The sequence below is a fragment of the Archocentrus centrarchus genome, chromosome 22 (genome assembly GCF_007364275.1).
Source record: "Archocentrus centrarchus isolate MPI-CPG fArcCen1 chromosome 22, fArcCen1, whole genome shotgun sequence".
Lineage (NCBI taxonomy): Eukaryota > Metazoa > Chordata > Actinopteri > Cichliformes > Cichlidae > Archocentrus > Archocentrus centrarchus.
Window position 1 is genome coordinate 25,161,294 of NC_044367.1, and position 23,281 is coordinate 25,184,574.

The window sequence follows — 23,281 nt, forward strand, 5'->3', positions numbered from 1 at the left end:
ACACCTGGGGGGCCTAAAGGCCCAGGGGGTCCTAGTAGGGGTACTGGTGGGGGCCCTCTGCGATCTCTCTCCCATGTAGGAGAGTTTGAGCCGCTGTCTGAATGAGGACCTCCACTGCGCTCCATCTCCCCTTGGCCTCCTGGGGGCTCCCCTGGACCACGAGGAACTGTGGAGGAAAGAGCCGGGGGGGGGGGGGGACAAAAAAAAAAAAGAAAAGAAAAAAAACAAAACAAAAAAGAGTGTGATAGAAAGAGAGAGGGACACAAAGAAGAACGAAGAAACAGAACCAAAAAGCCCAGATTATCATCAAATTATACTCCACTGTCATTTGTACATTCAAGATTGCTGCTAACATGCACAGACCATGCTACAGAATGCTTAAGCAGTTCACCATGCTACAGTCAGCTGGTCATCGCCAACATGCTGCATGTTTCTGTTCCATTTATGAGGAGGAATGAGAAAATGTACTGTCCCAAATATGCATGAATGAAAATGAAGTATATTCATGTTTGTAGTGTTCTGTGTGTCATTCTAAGAATTTGGTCAGTTTTAGTGTATGTGTTTGCAGCAGCTAACTGCATATTTGGGTGCCTTTACCTCTCGGAGACAGTCGAGCAGGTGGTCCATCCATTAACGTAGGAGGGGAGAGAAAAGGTCTGGTTTCCGATGCAGATCGACCGAGAGGAGAGGGAACATACGGTGACCTTTCAGCTGGAGATAAAGAAACGTTTGGTGAGTGCAACGGAAATAAATCTGTGGTTCTGCAGAATCTTTCAGCCACAGGGCAAACAGTGGAAACTAAAAGTGTGCGAACTCTGTGGAATGACCTGGTTTTCTGCAAGAAGTGGTCAAAAATGCGAGGAATCATCATCAGACTCAGTTATAATTTTTATATTAGGAACTGGCTGCATCAATGGACAATAACCTTAAACAACCCTGTTCAATTATCTTAGCTGAGTGGCCACTTCTTAGGAGTCACACTGCAAAACTATCTCCATTTATACACTGTTAAAAATATGGACTACATGTCTGAATGTGAACTAATGGAAATCCTGTTTGAAGATACCCTTTGCAGCTCCAAGTCCTCAGACATTTTTTGTGAAGTTTGGTTCACATCAGCAGGTGCTTGCTATGAACAGCTAACTCAAAAGGTTTGATAGCCAATTTTCTGGACATGGAGTAAGCCCCAGAGTAGAACACTGAATAATAATATTTAAGAACGTCACTGATAACCCTGAGCGCCCCCCCCACTGACTGGATTTTCAGGTTTGCTGACTCTGTCCTGTTTTAATGTTTATTATGTACATATGTGTGCCTGTACCTCGGAAAGGCATTGGTCTAGCCAGACTGTTCAAGGCATACGGATCTTTGTCGAGGGCGTCCAGTTTAAACTGTGTATCTGTCAGTCTGCAAACAAACACACCTAAAGTTAAAGCATGACGAACACTTCTGGTCCTGACAATATTAATACAATAATTAAAAGATAATTTTTAAAAAATGGTCCCTTTTAATGTACATTTACTGCATTAAAAGGAACCATATGCACATGCACTGTATTTTTACATTTAAAATGTACTTTTTACATTTTAAAAACATAATCAGCAACATATGCAAATTTCCAAACTTTAGTACACCAGTGAAGCTTGTGTCGCTAAAAAAAATAAATAAATAAAAAGTACACTACACCATAGATGTATGTATGCATGCAGAAACACATTGGGTTTGAGGCAGATCAGTATTTCATTTTCTTCATTCAAAACGTTGACATCATACTTACTTCTGTCTGAAGAGAGCGTTCTCTCTTCTGATGTCTGACAGTTCTCTTTCTGCTGCTCGGGCTGCCAGCTGTAAATACCAAAAACATAAGATAAGAATTTTAGGGGGAAATCGGTGGTGTAACCAGTTACACCCACATGAACCTGCATGCATTAGGCTGTACAACATGAATAAACTCATTTCTTCTTCCTTATGTGTGCACTTGAAAAGTGAAAAAAAAACACTTCAGGAAAAACTTGAGGAATCTTAACATTGTATTCTGGCCATGCCAACAAGCATGCTACCATTTCAAACTAGAACTGGTCTGTGACGGAGTTTTACTAACCCAGTTATTATGAGCCTTCTTTTCATGTGCCGATATCTGAGTCTGGTAAGATTGTTTGGTTTTCTCCAGCTCGTCCTCCATCTCTCCAGCTCGTTGCCTGAAGCAAAACAGAAGTGAGACTGTGTGAGCACGAAAGGCTAACAAATGCCTTCAAGCTGCTACAAACTGCTGCAGCCACCTGTAGTTGTTCAGCTCCTCCATCGCCAGCGCAATATTTTTGTCTGCTTTGTTCAACTTCTCCTCTTTCTGAAGACGCTCTCTCTCTTCCACCGTCAGCAGTCTACAAACACACATTTTTATTGTCACAGTGTCAAAAATACCCGATTGTTACAGACAGAACTATTCATATGCAACTGTTTACACATCTGCATACGCATATACCTGTGCAGCTTGAGCTCATTCTCCTGGTACATTTCTGTCATAATCTGGAGCTTCTGTTGTAATCGCTGGACCTAAACACACGAGTCAAAGGGTTTAATCCTAAGAAAAACAAACGTGGCCCATCGATAGAATAAATACACTAACACACAGGTGAGGTCAGCTACCTGATCGGAGTAGTGCTCGGTGTCCGACTGCAGAGTTATTTTCTCTTTCTCCATATCTTCTATGCTCACTTGGGGTGGACAGAAAAAAAAAAGGATACTATCAGGGATCATCATGTCTAGACTCTAAAAATATACACAACTGTTTATATATTTCAGTAATATGGAAAATGTTAAAAGCCGTCTGTCTTAACTGTTCTAGGCAGAATTGTTCTTAATTGTTCTGCATTTAACTTACACTGCAGGTCTTCTTTTGCTTTGATTTCATCATTCAGTTTGGCAAATACTCGGTCCTTATCTTCATCTACTGATTTGAGGTCTGCATTCAGCTATGCAAAAATAAAGACAACCTGTTAGAGGGTAAACTTCAAAGTTATTAAAAAGAAAAATCCCATTTTAATCATTCTTACGTGCCAACCATCACACCATCAACCCCAATGCCAAACACTATGTGCTTGTTTCCACCCCCCCCCCACTCTACCTTAGCAGCATAAACGAGTTTCTGGACCTTCTGGAGATGGCCCTGTATGTCCGTCATTTCCCCTTTTCCATTCTTCTCTCCTTTTTCTGGTGTACCATTGGTTGTCTCCTTTTCCCTTCCTTCCTCTTCCTCCAGATCTGAATCCCAGCCTTTCAACCTCAGCAGTCGATCTGTTAAGGACTAGAAACAAACAGATTTTTCAGTTTTTCTAACAATTAATTTCACAATCATACACATCTCGAAGTTTAAAATGAGTCTTTACAGGGGATTTCTTTTAATACTGTGGGGGACACATTTTCATCTGGTAGTGAGTCAGGCACTGACCAGCTAGTGTTTCTGACCATACAGCCCATCTCCCAAGGGCAGACAACGGCAAAGATAGTCCAAGACTTAGGCGTCTACAGAGACAGCAAATCAGTCACAGGGCTAACGATACAAGGCCAAGGCTGACAGCCCCCCGCCCCAACTCCCAAAAGCAAATGGTGAGAGACCCTGAGTGATCTGGAAAAAAGGCAGCTGCAGGAAACTGATAAACCATATGGGTTCACATACGAAACCTTGTTTTAATACTTCTAGATAGATCAGATTAATTGCCCAGCCCTACCTCACTGGGAGTATTTTACCTTACTGTCCTGAGACGTAAAAGGGAGAGAATTCTGTGTAAATAACCTGAACTGTGATTTGTGCCATTGTGCATTGATTTTTGGCCACATAAACACAATCTTCACTCACCACTCTCCCTGCAAATTTGTTTGCCTTCCCAAAATATAAACCCAGTTTAAGTGTTTGTTTTCACATGGAGGAACACTGAACAGGACTTCCTCTGAACTCCATAAAAGTACGAGTTGAGGTGGTCAGATGTTTCCAAGATGACCTTGAAAAGCCATATTTAACATCCAGAAAGATTTTTATATTTTTATGGGCTGATTCACAGAACTTACTGATCAAACTTTAGAATTAGAACAAATCATACCATTATGCGTTCATCCTTGGTGGCCACATCCTGCAGCATCCCACTGTAAGTAACCTCACACCTCTTCATCTCTGCCTCCAATTCACTCACTCTCTCTGCCCATCCCTCCACCTGCTGCCTCAACTGTGGAGCAAAAGAGATAAAAGAAAGATAAGCCAACAATCCTGTGCACCCATTTGGGCAAAGGTTGAGAAGCCTCATGGTGACTGATGAAAATCATCTAAGAGCAAAACTAATTTACTTACTGCCGTCCGCAGTCATTTTGTGTCCAGCTTACCTGAGCATTGCTCTCCTGCAGCACTATGTTCTCCTCTCCAGCTGTTTCCAGGTTCTTCTGTAGCCTGTCACTGTTCATACTGTACACTTTCAAAGTGGTTTGCGCCTAGACAAGGACAGACAGATATATTATGAAACCTAGAGGAACACACAAGAGGAGAAAAAGAAGCACTAACAGAGAACAGGCATATGAAAGTACAAATGTGAGAATTAAGGTAATGGAATATTGCACCTGCTCTTCCTGTGACTGAAAGTCTTTGGTTTCATCTTCAAATGTTTTCATGCTCTCCTCGAGGACTGCTATCTGGAGGAAGAAACCAACACAACATTCATTAAGTATCAACTGCAACAGTTTGTCTCTCACGATTGCTAACCAGGCTTCCACAGCATTTCTGTTAGTGTGCTCCTACCCTCCTTTCTTGTTCTATCCTGTGCTCTCTTTGCTGGTCCAGTTGATCTTTCAGCTCTTCCAGATCCCTCTCCAGCTCTCTTTTAGTGTCCTCCAACTGTCTGGCTTTGACCTGGAGTTCGCAAGATGAAAAGATCAGAAAACTGCTTCAAATGAGAGCAAAACTGGGAGAGAGACGAGTGAGGAAGGGTTAGAGAAAAAAACGACAGGAGGAAAGATTTGCTTATATTGTAAAAACATGACAAATGATTTCCATTTCAGATCGGAGATGAAGCTGTGCGAATTTTCTAAATTTTGATCACAGTGTTGCAAGTCTGTGTAAAAGCTCTCTCTCTTCTTCCTGTTTTGGTGAAATCTATGCATCTTGCACTGGAGTGCATGTACTTCTTCATTCTGTAGGTCATTATTATCACTATTATTTTGTAATATGCTACATCTCACTTTATATTGCTCTTCACTCAAAATTATTATAATTTCAACAAATCTTAAACGACACCTTATGAAGAACAACCAGGGTTATTGTGACTACCCACAGGAGTTAGCATGACCTATGCAGTTTTCCTATATTTCTTACCTTGAACAAAACTGTCCATTGTGCTTACCTAAATTAAACCTCAATTAACAAAAATGCTTTAAGAAATAATTTTTATTACAGTATTAGAAAGGAGAAGGCTGTTTTTATTTAGTGGCACCAAAAATTTCTCTATGTAGGGAAAACGTTGATAACTGACTTTTAGGAAATAAAATGAAAACAAATATCTCATTGAACCGAATAAGACATACGTACATACAGTACATACATATATGCTTACATGGATGGGGCTCATAGGAATTTATCAGTGTACCAGACATAAGGACTATGTAAGCCACATTCAAGGTGGTTTTCTTTACATCAAATATGTATCTCAGGGCTTAATATAAAACACATAATTTTCACACTTTTCTCTGCCTTACCTCCAGCTGTTCTGTCTTCTGAGTCTGAGCCAAGACACCGCTGTCCCTCAGTGAACTCTCTAGGTCATCATACTGCAGATGAATAATAGTACTTGTGACATTCATGACAAATGCATTTTCATGACGACTTGTGTTTCTAATCATCTGCAAATACTCTGTAAGGAAAACCTCTCGGCCATCGAAATCTGTGTGTGAGACTGGCTCTGTTTCTAGACAGCAGTCAGTCAACACAGGTACAACTACTAACCTCTTGTTGACACTGACTGAGACTCTCAAGAACTTTACACTTCTCATCCAGCAGCTGTGCAACCTGTTCTGCCATCCATCGCTCTTTGCCTGAAATAACAGCAAGACACATTCATGTTACTTTTTTTTTTGTCAATTTTTTTTTTAAATATCTTGGTTTATTTGTAAACATTCAGAGGTCAGAGAGAAGATAAACTGAAATTCTTCACAAAATGACATTCAGGAAGAGGAAGTAAAAACTTACTTCGGTACATTCTGCTTTTCATCTGTGAGGAAATAAACAGAAAACAACGATGAACACGTGGTCAGTGAAGGGACTAATGGTTTGAAAATGTGGCCTCTATTTGAACTATGAGGAAAAAAAATACTTCTGATGTTGATGTGAATATGCATAACTGTGTACTCACAGAGCTGTAACATCTACAGGTAAACAACAGCAGTGTCACCAGCCCCACCAGGCCGGAGACGATGACAGGCTCCCATGGCACACCGTACAGGTCTGGCCCAGGCCTTATGTCATCAGGCAGAGACGATACAACCTGAACAAAGAGAAAATAATGGACAATTCCTGTTAGGACTTGTGTGTGGGTTTGTTTGTTTTTAAATAGGATCCATGAGTCTGATGGACTACTGATCCTAAAGGACACTGGGCTTAGTGTCTTAGAGCAGTATGTCTGTCCCTAAAACAATGTCTAGCCTATGGTATGGGAATGCCCTGGAGTGTGCATTTTGGAGGTTGGTCAAGGAGGGTCTGTCTACTTTATTACATATTTCTGTTCCACTTTCCCCATTTGTTTTAATTTTAAATTATATACATCAATTATAACTGCATAAGGCTCAGAAACATGTTTGTAGATGGTCTGACAGCTGCTAAAAAACTGATTGCCACAAGGTGGAAACTTCCACTTGCTCAATCGGCAGCAATGGCTGCTCACCTCAAACTCTCCACAGCCCAAATCCATGGAGCTAAAGAAGAGACAGTTAAATTTTGGGCCCAAGTAGTGAAGAATCTTAGGTCGTTATTGTATTCAGTTCCCCCTTATCCTTTGCTCTCTGGCTGTTCATCCCCCCTCCTTATTTCTCTTCTCTTGCCACCTTCTGGACCTTTTTTTTTTGTGTGTGGTTTCCTGCTCCTTTGTCTACCTTTAATTGTACTTTTTGATATTACTGCTTACATGTTTGTGTTTGTGTAAAGGCAATAAAAATTTGATCACAAGAAACAAACAAAAAAAAAAAAACTATGTCTAGGCCACATGGGCAAAATACAGCCCAGCAGCCCAAACTGGTGTGGACATATAAGGAGGCACACCCACGCTTCTTTAAATACATTAATAAATCATCCATCAATTTGTGCCAATTAATAATGGAACAAGTATTAGCAGTTTTTTGATGAGCTTCTCATTGTCACATACCAGGATGAATGACCATAACAAAAAGGGAGACACACAAATAACAAAGCACTGTTTAAAGAAACAAAGAAAGAACTTAAATCATGGTGCATGAAGTACTGTCAGCAGTGTAAGAGAGAACAAGACAATTAGCCAGCTAACTATTACCAGCTAACTCTTTGACCAATTAAACACCTTCGAAAACACAATATAAAACTTTAAAATAGTCCTGACAGCTGGTCATACGCTTTCTTCAAAATGAGACTGACAACAGCGAAAGATGGAGCTACTACCAGGAAATTTAAAAAAATGACGGTTACATGACACCCCGTTACATTATCTCGGCTAATTGGGAAATGCTAACGAAACCTGCCACATAACGTACATCCTTCACTTTCTCCACGGCGATACTGTAGTAAGCCTCCGCCGTCGCCTGGAAGTCGGCCGCTTTGCTGGCCAACTGATCGCTCGCCGGATTCTCTGCCATGTCCGAATTATTTCATTTAGCTTAGATTTAAAGTAAAAAAAAAATAAAATTAAAGCCGCAAGCGGCGATGAGCGGGCCCTCGCACCCGGCGCGCGTCGACCCCTGGCGCGCTCCAGCCAAGCCGCGCGTCGACCCGTGGCACGCTCCAGCCGAACCGCGCTCGGAGGTTCTCGCAGACGAGAGAGTAGCTGGCTCACCCGGCTGCTGACGGCTCAGCAGGCTAGCCGTACTTCGCGTCGATCGTCTCCCGCTTCCACTAGGTGGCGTCGGTGAGTGCCCACTAATTAATATGTCACAATGCTCTATGTAATGCCTGCAGCCATCAATGAAACTGTAATGACCATAGGATGATGAGTATCAGTGTCCTACTCATTTCCTGTTGCCACTAGGTGGCGTTATGAGTGTGAAACAAAGCTGATAGAGGGGTGTGTCCGGTCTCCCTTACCCTCCCATTAAGCCTGTGAAGTTTGAGGCAGATCGGACAATGTATGTCAGAGATGTAACAATTTGGTGCACTGTGGTATATGAGTAAAATCCCACATTTAGAGGGTTGCTACGGCAACACCGTTCAATATTCTACAAAACCATGAATATCTTTTGATGGGCTACTTGTGTAGATGATCTGGAGCCATTTTGGTGTGACTGGATGAAAAGCTGTAGTAGAAGATGATTCAAATAGCAGGCCTGAAAAATGTGAGAAATGCTGCAAAAATGACACCTTAATTAGAACATGTCAGGCTTCCTGTTGGATTTCGGCTATCGGTCCAAGAGACTTTTTTGTACGTGTTAGGATGTTACTTCAGCATGCACGATTTCAGGTACACAGACCAAGCACTGCCCTGGGGCTGATGTTTAGAACCTATCTGGGCCTGAAATGGAAAAAAAGTCCAAATTCAGTGGGTTGCTACGGCAACACCGTTCAATATTCTACAAAACCATGAATATCTTTTGATGGGCTACTTGTGTGGATGATCTGGAGCCATTTTGGTCTCACTGGGTCAAATGCCCTAGGAGGAGTTGAGGCAAAAAGGCCTGAAAAAGGCGAAAAATGCTGCAAAAATGACACTTTAAAGTAAACGTGGCTGACTTCCTGTTGGGTTTGGGCTATCGGTCCAAGAGAGTTTTTTGTAGATGTTAGCATCTTACATCAGCAGGCACATTTTCAGGTACATAGAGAAAGCACAGCCCAGGGGCTGATGTTTAGAATGTCTGTGAATTTGAAATTGAAAAAAGTCCAAATTCAGAGGGTTGCCATGGCAACACCGTTCAATATTCTACAAAACCCTGAATAACTTTTGATGGGCTACTTGTGTAGATGATCTGGAGCCAATTTGGTGTCACTGGGTGAAATGCCCTAGGACAAGTTCGTTCAAATAGCAGGCGTGGAAATCGCAAAAATTGACACCTTCAATTGAAGATGGCCGACTTCCTGTAGGGTTTAGGGTATGGGTCCAAGAGACTTTTTTGTACGTCTTAGTATGTTACATGAGCATGTACATTTTCATACATGTAGATAAAACGTAGCTCCGGGGCTACTCAAAAAACTTGCTATTTTAAGATATTCCGAGCTGCCACTAGGCGGCGCTCTAACGTTTATGGACTTTATGCATATGAGTGTGTTCAGGGCAGCATGCTTATCACACCACTGAAGTTTGAGCCAGATTGGGCAAGTTGGCTTTGAGTTACAGCCATTTTTGTGTTCATGGCGAATCATCGAACTTTGCCGTCCCATAAGGGTCACGCCCTTTTGTCAAAAACTCACAGTTTTGAAAACACAGTAAGTCCAACTTCTTAAGGCTTTCCAGGTGAAATTTGAGATGGTTCTGCTAAACCACCTTGGAGCTGGACCTCCAAGTGTAAAATATGACATTTCCTGTTCCCACTAGGTGGCGCTGCGACTGATATTAAATATTGTCATATGTATGTGTTCAGGGGGGCACCCTCATCCTACTGGAGAAGTTTGATGCACATTGGATCATGTAGGTATGAATGAGAGGCAATCAAAATTTCATGGCGAATGATCAAAGTTCAAAGGGGCATAAGGACCCCTCCCCCTTGGCAAAAACTCACCATTTTCGAGATTTAGATTCCCCTGGGGGTGTAGGTTAGACAAACCAAATATGAAGATGATAACATCTAAAACCTCTGAGTTATTAGAAAAAGTGTGAGGGCTGCAAATCGCCAAATTTGCATAATTAATTAAAAATGGCGGACTTCCTGTTGGGTTTAGGGCATGGCTCCAAGAGGATTTTTTGTGCGCCTGGACATGATATACATGTGTATGAAGTTTCATTCATGTACGTGAAACACAGCGGTGGGGCTCCAGTTTAGGGGGCGCTAGCGAGCCATTTGGGCGCGCCCTTGCCCGAGCCCATTAAAATACTTAAATTTTCACCAGGTGTGATGCATGTGCAAAGTTTCATGAGTTTTTGAATATGATAAAGCCCCCAAAAAGCCAATTCATTTGCCTGAATAATAATAAAAATAAAAATAAAAATAAAAATAATAAACGAAGCAATTACAATAGGGCCTTCGCACAGTTCGTGCTCGGGCCCTAATAAAAAATATATATATATATATATACACCGTAAAGTAACTAAAGCCGTGAAGCGGGTCAGCAGCGGTTTCACATCCTATCCACAACACTGACGCTTAGGAGTACACCACGTCCTAATGCACGTCGTAGGGAGGCGTACGAAAATTAAATACTCACTGTAAGGTTCCCGTAAAAAATCTAAACATCACATATAGGCTGGAATCCTACAAAAACGTATCTATAACATATATAATATAATGCAACATATGCACGTTATTTTGTGGCCTCACAGATTCACACAGATGACCGTACACCCCCGTTTGTGCAAATGGTTTAGTCGTAACGTCACCAATTGTAAGACGCCACACTGCCACATCGGAGCGCTTTCATAGTGACACCAGGAGAAACAGGTGTCACCAAATTGAAACCTGTATAATCGTTATTGTGCTCAATAATTTCATTTAAATAAAGGTAACACATTTGCACCCAAGAGGTGTTTGTCCACATGTCGCGTGGTCAGCCTTAGGCCAATAACAAGTTAGGACACAGGTGAAGGTGAAGACTTCCCATTTGAAAAGAGAAACAATTATGACCCACTTATGGAAATATGGATTCGTAAAGCATTAATTTAACAAATGAAAACAAAATCCACTCTGTTTTCCTGAATTTGTGAGATAATTAAGAAAAAGTCATAAAAATACATAATATTTCTCAGACATTTACTACATTTTTCTGTCTTTTCCATGAGTTAAGACAGTCTGAGAGCTAACATTAATCCAGGGTTTCTAAACGTTATACTCACCAATCTGGCCTCATTTTCATCCATCTGAAACCACAGACTTAGTTACACCTTTCGAAACATGCGAGCCAGTTTGCCTTTACAGGTGTGCTGGCACTGAGCGTCACAGCCCCAAATGTGAGTAATGTTTAAGGAACCCAGCCAGCTTGACAGCTGAGAAGTATGTAAAGTTAAATGTCAGAGGGAGAGTCAGATCAACATATCACCAGTGCAATGTCTTAAAGAACCAGGCACCACACTATGCCTCAGAGGAGAGGGTAATTTTTCCACTGCGTCCCACCTGATACTTTTTGTACAAAAACTCTAATGAAGGCATGCAAATCTTTTCCTTTATACTATGAATATTTTCTGAGCTAGTTTTTTTATAGTACACTCTCCAAGGGTGGGTCAAATTTGGATCCTTAGATCTTCCACTTCCACTGCCAGTGTTAAAATACAACTACATTAGAAAATGATTTTCGACATATCGTATCAAAAGGTCAGTAAAAGGTAAACCTATCATATGTTATAACCTGTTTTGATCAGTCAACTATCCCACATGGTGACACAAAAGTTTTCCCAAAGCATATTTTTTTGGAGGTTTTCACAAGTAACAGAAATATCCAGGCGACTGATGCTTGTTTCTATTTCTCTGCATCATAGGCATTAAATTGGTGCAGTTTTGCTGTCAAAACTATGATAAATCCCATCATATATATGCTTAAAGTTAATTCATTAGAGGAAACAGCATGCTCAACAAAAGAAGATTTTGAATTCGATTGTGACACTTGGAGTGGTTGTGAAATTTTGAAGTCTTGTAACTCAGAAAACATAGTATGAAGGTAAAATGTTGCAGGTGGAAACTTGATTGATTTTATATGTGATGTCCCAAGCTATGGTGAATATGGTGCATCCAGAAGGACCCCCAAAGTGCCCTGTATACACATGATCAAGGCCACAGCTAACTGTAAATCAAAAGCTATCTGACAAAGCATGCTAAAACTGGATCAGGAAGGTTTCTGAGTAAACAACACGCACCCTGCTTTGCCCTCAGTCATCGTCATATGGATTAATCTCTGGCAAGAATTCCTCTCAAATACACAACATTGATCTCTGCAGCTTAAAGCTAAACCCTATATTTGGAGATCAAATAACAAATTGGATTCTGTTTCTGCAGATTATAAATCCTCAGAAAATGGCAGACCATACCTGCACGGTAACCCATATGAGGAGCTCCTTCACTGCATGAGCATAGGTGGTGGAGTCTTCAGCCATTTGATAAATGAAGTCCATAACTTGTTTCATTACTCCTGCAGTTAGAGTAACACACATATTGCTGTTTAAAATACAACTTTTCCACATTTTGTTAGTCTTTTTTTTTTAACGATACTCATTAGTGTAAAAAATTGTGTTTTGGCCATCCAGGTTTTGAGGTTGTGTGCTGTGAGGATGACGATGGAGCAGGTTGAGTAGCATTTGCTTAGTATTTTTAATCATTTTTTAACCCTTCTTGATTAATGGATACCTGGGTCATCCATACCTGTCAACATTTCCAGTGATGCTGGCTGAACATGAGGAAGGGATGCTTCTTCTTCACCACTTCTGCTCAGTTTTTCTCCTCTTATCACATCTTTTCCTATACTATCACCCACTTGGCTATTGTCTTTTTGCTTTGTCATCCAGTCATCTATCCGGATGGTGGCTTCCTGGGATACAGATGGATCTTGTGTCTTCCTCGACTCTTCCTCAGTGTTCACTTGCATATTTTTGCTATGATTTGAACAAGACAGGCCAACACAGCTGGCCTCAGCTGCATTTGACAGGGAAACACATGTACAAATGCAATTCAAAACCATGCCTGAATTTAAAAGATTTAATTAAATACGAGTATCGGCCATGATGATGGAGGCAATGTTAACAAAAAAATACCTTGATGATTATGGTTGTCAGACAGTCTTCTGTTGAAAGTCTGTCTCACTCTTCCTAACAGTGTTTCCAGCTTCTGAAGTGTGCTGAGTGTTCGGGTCTTTTCTTTGTTTTCCTGTGGTGCGTCTGTGGGCCTCAGGCTAGGAGCAATCGCTGTCTCCCTGTGATGATGCAGAAGTCTTTCTATATCTGACAATATAGATTCGTCCTCATCATCAGGTTTTTCAGACATGGTGTCTGAATTGGACAAAATGTAATCCAAAAACTGCAGCTTGTGTCGCCCAAAAAGCTCCAGCAAAATAGTTGTCTCATATGCATTCATGTGGGCGAGAAGGTTTTTGTAATCTTTGGAGAGGGTCCTTGTTTGGAGGGAATGGATTTCAGCAGAGGAAGCATGAAGCTGAGGCTGGTCTGCAACAGTGGGAGAGTCTGTGTGAACATCGCCAACCTGATGAGTAGTGGAGTCAGGTTCAGGAGTTAAAGAGTCTTGCGGGTGCGACACTTCACCTGGACTGGTACTCAAACTCTGGGCCGGTTCTGTGGACCCGTCAGATTCAGTGGTAGGTGTCTGGCTGAAAAAGCCAAACGGGTTTTTGAAAAGACCAAAAGCTCCTCTAGTTTTACTCTCTGCTGTCTCCCCATTCTGATCTGATGGAGGTGGGGACCCTTCATCAGTCACACGTGGGGCAGTATGTTCAGATGTCACAGCCTGACTATCAGCAGGGTCACTACGTGGAGCTGAAGGTTCCCATCCTCCCTCACTCTGGGCTTCACTACCATTTTCCCTCATTTTTCTATCACTGTTTCCGTCCCCTTCCACAACAGCAGCCTTCTCTGTGTGCATTTGTTGATCAGAGTTTAACTGTTGTGCTGCTTTGCTGCTACTTTCAGTGTCTCCAGGTTCAGTTTTATCTCTCTGACTCAGCACATGAGTGCTTTCTGCCTCTTCTGAAGGGTTATTTGCTGTTTTTTCATCTGAGTCTATCCTTTGCCTCTCTCCCGGTGTGTCTTTTTGATCCTTTTGCTTTTCTGCCTGTACCACTCCTTCACCTGCTGAACTGGCTCCTTCCTCTAAACCACCTCTAACATTTTCTTTGTGTACTTGAGGGCAAAGCTCATTTGAACATTTAAAGTTGTCATCCGTCTCACGCTTCTCCTGATCCATTTCTTTAACCTCCTCCCCCTCCATCTCTTCAAACTTTAGATTTTCCACCTCCCCCTGTTTGTTCTCTCCTTCCCTATTTTCTTCTCCTACATCTTGGTGGCTTTCAACATCTGTGACTATTTCAGTGAAGGATGATCCTGAGCTGTTTTCACCTTGTGTATCTTTGTCATGGCTTTTTCTCTCTTGCGTGTTCATGACATTCAGAATCTCTGCTAAATTAGATGAGTGCACTGTTTTTCCTTCACCTTCTTTTTTCTCTTTTTCCTCTACATCCTTCAGTTGTTCGTCTTCCATTAACTCCTCCTCCTTGACTTCTTTTTCCTCCTCTGGTAACTCCTTTGTCTTAAGCTGTTTCCTATCTTCCTTCAGCTCTTCCAGCTCCCCCTGTGTACTCGCAACTTCTGCTTCATTCATCTCCTTCTCTTCTTTCTTTAGCTCTTTCACCTCCTTTAAATCCCCCAGGTCCTCATTTTCTTTCACCTTTGTCACTTCCTGATTCCCCCCATCCTTTAATTCCTCCTCTTTCTCAGTCTCTAATTCAAAGCTGATAGCTGATGTTGGGTCATTTTTATTCAAACTTCCTTCTTCTTCCATGCCTGAAGCCTCTTTCTCAGTTTGAACCTGCTGGAACTCCTTTATGCCATCTTTGAAACTTTCCTTTAACTTGCCAGCATCACTGTCACTTTCAGTATCAATGTACTCCATCAGTGGAGATGCAGAGGTTTGATTTGTGCTCGGTGCACTCGTTCCTCTGTCCTCCTTTGAGATATTTTCAGTGTTTCTATCAGTATTATACTGCAAATCAAATTCCTGAGAGACGAGAGTTTCTTCCTCCTGTTCTAACTCTCCATGAACTGTCTCTGTTTCTGTGCTATTATTAAACAGAGCTAGAGGATCTGAATTTTCATCATTTGTTTCAGCACTGTAAGGAGTAAAGCCTTCATCCTCAGCTGGAACTGGATTGTTTTTCTCCACCGATGACAGTAAGTATAGCTGGCTGACTGTGCTGCTATCTTCTGCATCATTGCTCGGCTCTTCAACTTGAGTTGTGTAAATTTCAGGTAAATCTGTACCTTTATTCACTTCTCCTTTGTTATCATCACCCATTGTGGTTTTAACAGCAGTATCTGTGGATTCTTCTGTGTTATCAGCTTGATTTGTGATTTCTGCCCCTTGCTCCTCCACACTCTCTGCTTTCTTGCTCGCCATCTGATCTTTTTCTTCTTCAATGACTTTCGTGGACTTTGAATTTATATCCACAGAAGTGTGGTCAGGGGCCAAAATGCTGCCAGATGATGTTCCAAAATCCTGATCGATAGCACTTGGAGTTTTCATTGCTTCCCTGTTGTTATCGATATGTTCATTTTCTATTGGGCTGTAAATCATGGGATCTTTGCCCTCCATTTCTGCAGATCTCTCCTCATTTATTTTGCTGTCCTCTGTATTGTCATCATCACCTTTGTCCTCTTCATCACCAGTTTTGAAAAAGCTGGAGAGCATTCCAGCTAAAGCCTGGGAGTCTTCCTCAAACTTCGCACGAGTTGAAATATCTTCTTGATCAACTGTGGGTTCAATGTCTTCACGGAAACCACCGGTCATCCCACTGTCTGAAGTATCAGTGTTGGTTTCATCACTGTGACCATAATCTGCCAATGTGGATGGGAGATTTTGGTCTTTCAGTTCTTCCACCTCCTTTGATTCATTGCTAGTCTCAATAATTTCCCCCTTTGATTGACTGTTATCCACATTCTGTGATCCTATTGGTTCTTCTAAGGTTATGACCTTTTCTGCCTCCTTAGATCCAATTTCTTCACTTTTGTCATCGCCAAAGTTATCTTTCCTGAAGCCTAGAATGCCCCCAATCTCCATATTAAACCAAGAATTAGCCTGCATCTTCTCCTTCTTCTCATGTCCTGACTCCTCATTGGTCAGGCCAAACCCCAGTGTGCTTGACAGCCCATTCCCCAACCAACCTAAAGTCCCCATCTCTTTCTTCTCATCTTCGTGCAACTGGCTGCCTTCAAGGTCCAAGGACATCCTCCTGCTCCTGAATTTCTCTTTGGGTTCTTTTTCTTCGTCTGCTTCTCGTTCCTCGTCTGTCTCTTTTTTGCTTCCACCTCCAAACCAACCTGTCATGGTTGAAGTTAATGAATCAGCTGTTCCTTCACTGACTTTCACATTTTCTTTGGCATTGTCAGGTTTTCCATTTCCTCCGAAGCCCAGCCATCCTGTGACAGAGGATGTGAGCGAAGTTTCCACCTGGGTCTCTTTCCTCTCATCTTCCATCTCTCCTTCGGCCACACTGCCAGGTTGTTCCTCTTTACCCAGACCTAACCATCCTGTCACTGAAGAACCAAGCCAGGAAGAGTGAGACCCACCTTGTTGGTTAGGAGTCACAGGAGTCTCGTGTGCTTCCTCGTGAGACCCAGCTGCAGAACCACCAACATCTTTGGTCTGATCCTCTTCTGTTTTCTGTGCTGAAACTGGGGAATCTGAGGGTGTCAAATGACTTTCAGCATTCATGTCATCAGTGTTTTGGGTGATGTGGGTTGTTTCTGGCTCCTGGATTTGGGTTTTATGATCAATATCATCATCATCATCTATATCCAGATAAGTGGAGTCAAACTCATCCATGCAGAAGAAATCTGATTTCTGCAGGAAAAGGGGAAAATGGGGTTCTTAAAGGGCACAAGGAATGAAAAAATATCAATAAACTTATTCTGTGTAAAATTTGTTTTTATAGCTGATAAAAATTACCTGTGTTTCCACTACTTTCTCCACAGTAGTATAAACCTGCTCTTCTTGCACTGCATCCTTTGGGAAATAGCCAAACTGTTTGTCAATCTGAAATAAAAAAGGAAACAAAGCAACTGTGAGGACTCCATAACACAAATGTACATATTTGAAAAATAAAGAAGAGAGCATAAAATAAAGAAAATGATAGTAAACGCTTATTTTTAAATGTTATGTACACTACATGGCCAAAAGTATTTGCTCATCTGCCTTCACACATATGAATTGAGTGACATTAAATTCTTAATCCATAGGGTTCAATATGATGTCGTCCCTCCCTTTGCTGCTAAAACAGCTTCAACTCTTCTGTTTAGGCTTTCCACAGGTTTAGGAGTGTTTATGGGAGTTTTTGACCATTCTTCTAGACGCGCATTTGTGAGGTCAGACACTGATGTTGGAGAGAAGGCCTGGCTCACAGTCTCTGCTCTAATTCATCCCAGAGGTGTTCTATCAGGTTGAGGTCAGGACTCTGTGCAGGCCAGTCAAGTTTCAAATGTCTTGGTATGCTGAAGCATTTAGAGTTCCTTTCACTGGAACTAAGGGGCGGAGCCCAAATCCTGAAAAACAATCCCAAACCATAACCCCCCCCTCCACCAAACTTTACACTTGACACAAGGCAGTCAGACAGGTACCGTTCCCCTGGCAACCACAAAACCCAGACTCATCCATTAGATTCCCAGATGTAGAAGTGTGATTCATCCCTCCAGAGAACACGTTTCCACTGCTCTAGAGTCTAGCGGCTGTGTGCTTTACGCCGCTGCATCTGACACTTTGCATTGTGCTTGGTGATGTAAGGCTTGGATGCAGCTGCTCGGCTATGGAAACCCATTCCATGAAGCTCTCTACACACTGCTCTTGAGCTAATCTGAAGGTCACATGAAGTTTGGAGGTCTGTAGTGATTGACTCTGCAGAAAGTTGGTGACCTCTGCACACTATGCGCTTCAGCATCCGTTGACCCTGCTCTGTGATTTTACGTGGCGTACCACTTCGTAGCTGAGTTGCTGTTGTTCCCAATCCCTTCCACTTTATTATAATACCACTAACAGTTGACTGTGGAATATTTAGTAGTGAGGAAATGTCATAACTGGACTTGTTGCAGATGTAGTAGCCTATCATGGTACCACGCTAGAATTCACTGAGCTCCTGAGAGCGACCCATTCTTTCACAAATGTTTGTAGGAGCAGTCTGCATGCCTAGGTGCTTGGTTTATACACCTGTGGCCGTGGAAGTGATTGAAACACCTGAATTCAATGACTTGGATGGTGAGTGAATACTTTTGGCAGTATAGTGTATCTGTGTATATTTTACATCTGGGTCTCATCAACATTTGTCATAATAGATAATTCAGTCAGTCATAATAAATAAAATAATCAGATCCGATGACTGCAAACATAATCTTTATGCTAATCAAATCATTCAGTGTTCCTCTGCACAGACAATGGGGCACTGTTACTCTGAAGGAGACCACTCCCATCACTCAAAGGATGAAGGTAATCATATTGATTTGTAGTTAGCCTTTCCTCCTACAGGAAAACCATGGCAGCAAACTGCCCTCTAACATTACAGTGCAGGGGTCAAGGGCATGTTTTTACTTTATTTTGTCACCCATCTGTTTGTATCTGGGCAAGAACCTGGCATGAATAAAGGCTTAAGGAAGCAAAGAGACCAGGTAAACAAAAAGATGGAGATATGAGACATACACTGCCTGCCCACAGGTCGTCCCTCTTTCCAGTCAGTTTGTGGTAAACAAAGATGGTGTCTCCTTGCCTGAAGCTCAAGAAACGGCAGTCCTTCCCACGGTGGTCCCTTATGGCCTGCACTCTGCTCATCAGGCCTACACACAACAGCAAAGAGACACAGAGGTGAGGTGATCATCATCATCATCATCACAAACAGAGCTTTGATTTTAAATTAATTTAAGGAGCTAGCAGGAGATTTTTGACTTACTTTGACACTCAGAGTCTCCGCAGATCTTGTAGTCAGCCAATAATGCGAGATTCAAGTGGGATAAAACCACCAAAGCTGTACCCAGAGACCACAGGAACCTATAAACGTGAGAAACAGCCATCATTATCTACCTTTTAACTGGAGAGTATCAGTAGAAAATGTCCATAGTGGGGTGGAAATAATTCAAGCCCGTTGCGCTGGCAAGTGGACATTGCCTCCGAACTGCTGCTATGTGAAGCCTCAATGCTAAATGAAACGGCTGAGATAAGATATAAGGCCAGCAGTAGGATAATCATTAACATCTGAGGCCTGCTTGCAATACTAAACATTATCAGTTCGCTGGTCAAAGGTTTCTATTTGGTTTCGGGACTTAATATTAGAGGATAATTAATTTGATTTACATTACATTAAATGAAAACACCCAAATGGGCTCCGGGTAAACGCTGTAACACCAAAAGCTGCAACATTTTTGCCATTTTGGGCTTTTTCTCCTAGACTGACAACGCGTCTGTTGCCGTGGCAACAAGGCAAACGCGCGCACAAAGACAACGTCATCATTGCGCGTTTTTGTTTTGCGAGGAAAATGGCGGTCTAGTGATTTCATAGTTTGTAAGCATGGGCAATGACAGTAGGGTCCTTTGATTTCTGCAGTACTGAACACGTAGATAGAGTCAAAATTTAGGTGGAAAACAGAAACTCGTTGTAGGATAATTTCAGCTTAATAAAATACACTTGCAAAAAAAAAAAGATGGCGGTCTACTGTTGGTAGAACAAGTTAGTTTTGGTCGGTTGCTACTCGGTGTTTCAATTGAGCTCGACAGCTAGCCGAGCTTGCCGGTTCAATCACAATGAAGTCGGACGTGGAGGAGTTGATGCCGCGGCTGCTCCCCGTGGAGTGCGGGTCCGGTACCGGGGAGGACCTGGACCTGAGCGGACCACCGAGAAACCCCCAGGAGTACCTCCGACAGGTTCAGTGAGTGCGCCCCAGCTTGAAGAACACTGGGACAAATGTTCAGTCATGCCGCTTATTCATACTCCAGCACACTTAATGAGACAACGTGTATAATTAACTCTTATATTCGTTTTATCTGTTGTAGCTTTGGTGTGTCAGCCTGCTTCAATCATCTTTTTCCTTTCGGTCAGGTTGGAGGCGGCATTGTGCCCAGAGGTGGTGGTCGCTCAGATTGACCCCAAAAAACTGAAGAAAAAGCAAACAGTGAATGTGTCTGTGAGTAAACTGTATTGAGATTGGTCGATGCTGCGTATTTTCTACAACAAATGGCAGATATATGACAAAGTAAAGGAAATTACAACCCCCTGACCCAGATAGTGAGGGGTTTGTGGGAGGTGGCTGAATATCTTTTGAAGTTCATCTTTTCAGGAGAGCTCAGAAAACCTGGAGAATTCAATTAGTTCCTGGGGTTAAAGCATCTACAGCTGTGGTTTACATCCATTTATTAAGGACACGAATGTCATAGTAATTTTTAATGATTTCCTTGAGCTGTTCTTTTTCAGGGGTGGAATGATTGTACAGCATACATCTTTAATGACTTAAAAAAATTGTATATGAGTCAGTCTGTTTTCATTCATCATTTGGGGGGGATCTCCTGGTTTTTTAGGTGGCAGGGTGTCATGCTGCTCCAGTGGGTTTCTCTCCAAGTCTCAGATGGCAGCAGCAGCAAGTCAGTAATTTCTCTGAAGTCAGACAGGTAGAGTCCTTTTTCTTCTTACAGGGCCCAGTCCACATTGTAGAAATCCTTATTTGACCAGTTTCTGAACATTTCATCATACATTCAATAATTGATTATAAATTGTTTGTTTGCTGGACTGTAACAAAATTAAGGCTCGCTTCTTATTCTTTCTATGTTTGTGTTTTGTGCTTTTTGTTTCAGAGTATCACAAGGCACAGGAAACACTGGAGCAGCCAAACTCTAGATGACAACGTGTTGATGGTGAGGAGCCGTCGCAGACCTTATTAATTTTGAGTTAAATACTGTAATGCGTAAACTGGATACTTCAGCATGCGATGCTGACCACTGGAAATCTGCTAAAGCACTTTTCTCTCGTTTTACCAACAGGTGATAAGAGGTGAATTTGAATTTGTTATGAATGTGGTATTTTTATGTTTGTATGCGCCTGCATTACAGCCGCGGCTAACAGATGAGGAGGGTTGGAAGAGGTTTTGTTTGGGAGAGAAGGTCTATCTGGGCACTTCATCCCCCCACACCGATGCACAACCAGAGCCAGCATTGGACTATAGCAAGGTTATATAAATATAAATGTTATACAATTTATCTATAGGAAATGAATAAATATTTCTTTGTCAGCATTGGACGTCATTTTCAGATCCAAAAGGTGTACTGCTGTATTTACCACAGCATTTGTGTCTGTTCAGATGGGGTTCCCTCCTTTCTTAAGCATCGTCAGCAGACTAAACCAGGTAAAGAATCCCCCCGTTTAGACATTCATGATGCTTTAAACCAGTCCAGCAGTCTGATTAGAGGGTGTGCTTGTTTTCCCACCGGTGTATGTCTACAGTCCACAGTGCTGATGGTGTTGGAAATCCTCATCAGCTGGTTTGAGGAACAAGAATTTGTTCCACAGTTGGTGAGTTTTATGTGTTAGTGCCACAGTTTTCAGCTGGTTACCAACAATGTACACAATTAATAATCACACTTAAAGATTAGAAGTGTTAAAGATAAATATGAACTATGAACAAATTCTTCAACGTCTGTCTTTAACTTTTAACATTTCAGGTTTAAATATAATTGGTTGGTTTATTTGCTGCAGTTATGTTTCTCCTGAGTTACTGTGGAATACTTTAGCTTGCAGTGTGTCTACTTGTTGCAGGGTCGCTGGTTGTACGCTTTATTGGCCTGTTTGGAGAAGCCTCTGTTGCCTGAAGCCCACTCGTCCATCAGACAGCTCGCCCGGAGATGCGCCCAGCTCCGCAGCACGCTGGTAGGTCCACATCCCTGCCACCTTCTGTACTTTACAGGCTCTTTTGGTCCCAATCTGGCATGTCTTACCAGAAGCAATAAATGGATTATTCACTTTAATCCACAGGTCATTCCAGGCCTGTATATTTTTAATGAAACAACCACAGCAAGCCATGTTTTCCTGTTTTTGTTGTTGAGATTTGACTTGATGGGATTTATTTGTTCTGATGGTCTTTTCCCTGATTACATGACTCAACAGGATAGCCAGGAGGATGAGAAACTGCCCGCCCTCAACCTGCTCATCTGTCTTGTTGCCAGGTGATTCCTTAGAGTTTACATCGGTCCGGTCACATACGAAGCCTGTATGTCTGTCATGTTGAATTAAATCCAAAAAGAGAGTGCCTTAAATGGTTTGTGGTCTTTACCACCAGTATCTAAATTGTTCAGGTGATTATACAAATTTACTGCTGTCTGAATGAGTAGAGAGGATGCAGCTGTGCTCACTTCCGTTTACGTTACTTGCAGGTACTTTGAGCAGAATGATCTGGCAGATCAGCAAGAGTGAAAATAAAGCCGATCTGTTTGACAGCACCGACATATGGAGGAACGTGCTGTTCGCAGACTGCTGATGCCAGCCGTAACAGCACAGTGAAAGTTGAGGCTGAAGCCAAAGCGACTGGATTACAGACATCTGGTTACTTTTACACAGAGCAGCACCGGCACAAGGGGACTGCAAGCAAATGCAGCAGGACCCGTGTTTTTTTTCTTTTCAAAGGACAAGTCGAAGCTTTGAGTTTACATGTGTAATTTTGCATTAAAATAAGATTTGTCTATTAAACTATCATTTGTAAGAAAACTGTGTGCGTGGTCATCAAGCTGTTCAAATAGGACTTAACTTTATTTATAAACTACTCAAAAGCGTTGGTCTTCAGCCTGACACGTACTGCACACTGTGAAATTTAGTATTGGAAACACTGCAAAGCCTCATCATAAATAGTGGAACAAAATGTTCTGAGATGAGAATCTATAGAAGTTTTACCACTGTTAATGATCCAATCAGGTACACTCTGGATTTCTGATCTTCTAGATTTATAACAAGTTTATTAAAGAATTGTATGGTTAAAATAAGACCCCATGTAAATTCTTAAACAATTTAGGGAAGTGTAATTTTTTTTTATTTGAAATGCGAACTCCAGTGAACATGACTAGCATTTTATCACCCCCTAAAACTTTTTTTCCCATAAAAGACAAAAACTGAACCAACCACTGAAAATTTAGGCAAAAATAAAACTTTAATTAAAAAAAAGAGACCATTATTTTGAAAGGGTGATGATTTGAA

At 41.8% G+C, this 23,281-nt stretch overlaps 2 protein-coding genes across 7 annotated transcripts in view; one reads left to right on the forward strand and one right to left on the reverse strand.

Moving 5' to 3' along the window:
* The window catches only part of mia2 (MIA SH3 domain ER export factor 2), a 27,408-nt gene extending 7,894 nt beyond the window's left edge, over positions 1 to 19,514 (reverse strand). For 3 of the 6 annotated variants that reach the window (XM_030759159.1, XM_030759162.1, XM_030759158.1), the window contains exons 1-24: positions 19,004 to 19,364; positions 18,757 to 18,890; positions 17,020 to 17,106; positions 13,101 to 16,914; positions 12,712 to 12,981; positions 12,381 to 12,481; positions 6,390 to 6,521; positions 6,227 to 6,248; positions 5,984 to 6,072; positions 5,737 to 5,808; positions 4,784 to 4,894; positions 4,606 to 4,677; positions 4,375 to 4,479; positions 4,098 to 4,220; positions 3,125 to 3,304; positions 2,882 to 2,972; positions 2,647 to 2,714; positions 2,483 to 2,553; positions 2,280 to 2,381; positions 2,102 to 2,198; positions 1,778 to 1,845; positions 1,322 to 1,407; positions 598 to 711; positions 5 to 166 (exon numbers count right to left, since the gene is read on the reverse strand). In XM_030759159.1, the coding sequence (XP_030615019.1) occupies positions 5 to 166; positions 598 to 711; positions 1,322 to 1,407; positions 1,778 to 1,845; positions 2,102 to 2,198; positions 2,280 to 2,381; positions 2,483 to 2,553; positions 2,647 to 2,714; positions 2,882 to 2,972; positions 3,125 to 3,304; positions 4,098 to 4,220; positions 4,375 to 4,479; positions 4,606 to 4,677; positions 4,784 to 4,894; positions 5,737 to 5,808; positions 5,984 to 6,072; positions 6,227 to 6,248; positions 6,390 to 6,521; positions 12,381 to 12,481; positions 12,712 to 12,981; positions 13,101 to 16,914; positions 17,020 to 17,106; positions 18,757 to 18,890; positions 19,004 to 19,127 (6,295 nt within the window). In that variant the 5' untranslated portion in view covers positions 19,128 to 19,364. Of the gene's footprint in view, positions 1 to 4; positions 167 to 597; positions 712 to 1,321; positions 1,408 to 1,777; positions 1,846 to 2,101; positions 2,199 to 2,279; positions 2,382 to 2,482; positions 2,554 to 2,646; positions 2,715 to 2,881; positions 2,973 to 3,124; positions 3,305 to 4,097; positions 4,221 to 4,374; positions 4,480 to 4,605; positions 4,678 to 4,783; positions 4,895 to 5,736; positions 5,809 to 5,983; positions 6,073 to 6,226; positions 6,249 to 6,389; positions 6,522 to 12,380; positions 12,482 to 12,711; positions 12,982 to 13,100; positions 16,915 to 17,019; positions 17,107 to 18,756; positions 18,891 to 19,003; positions 19,365 to 19,404 lie in introns of those variants that run through there. The other 3 variants (XM_030759160.1, XM_030759161.1, XM_030759163.1) reach the window with 3 other exon arrangements.
* Positions 19,515 to 19,538: 24 nt separating this feature from the next.
* gemin2 (gem (nuclear organelle) associated protein 2) lies at positions 19,539 to 22,798 on the forward strand. Its single transcript, XM_030759164.1, has 10 exons — positions 19,539 to 19,976; positions 20,147 to 20,231; positions 20,623 to 20,712; positions 20,896 to 20,955; positions 21,151 to 21,267; positions 21,399 to 21,443; positions 21,542 to 21,610; positions 21,854 to 21,964; positions 22,202 to 22,260; positions 22,468 to 22,798. Exons 1-10 carry the CDS (start codon positions 19,852 to 19,854, stop codon positions 22,505 to 22,507), a joined length of 801 nt encoding a protein of 266 aa, XP_030615024.1. The 5' UTR covers positions 19,539 to 19,851; the 3' UTR covers positions 22,508 to 22,798.
* The last annotated feature ends 483 nt before the right edge of the window (positions 22,799 to 23,281 follow it).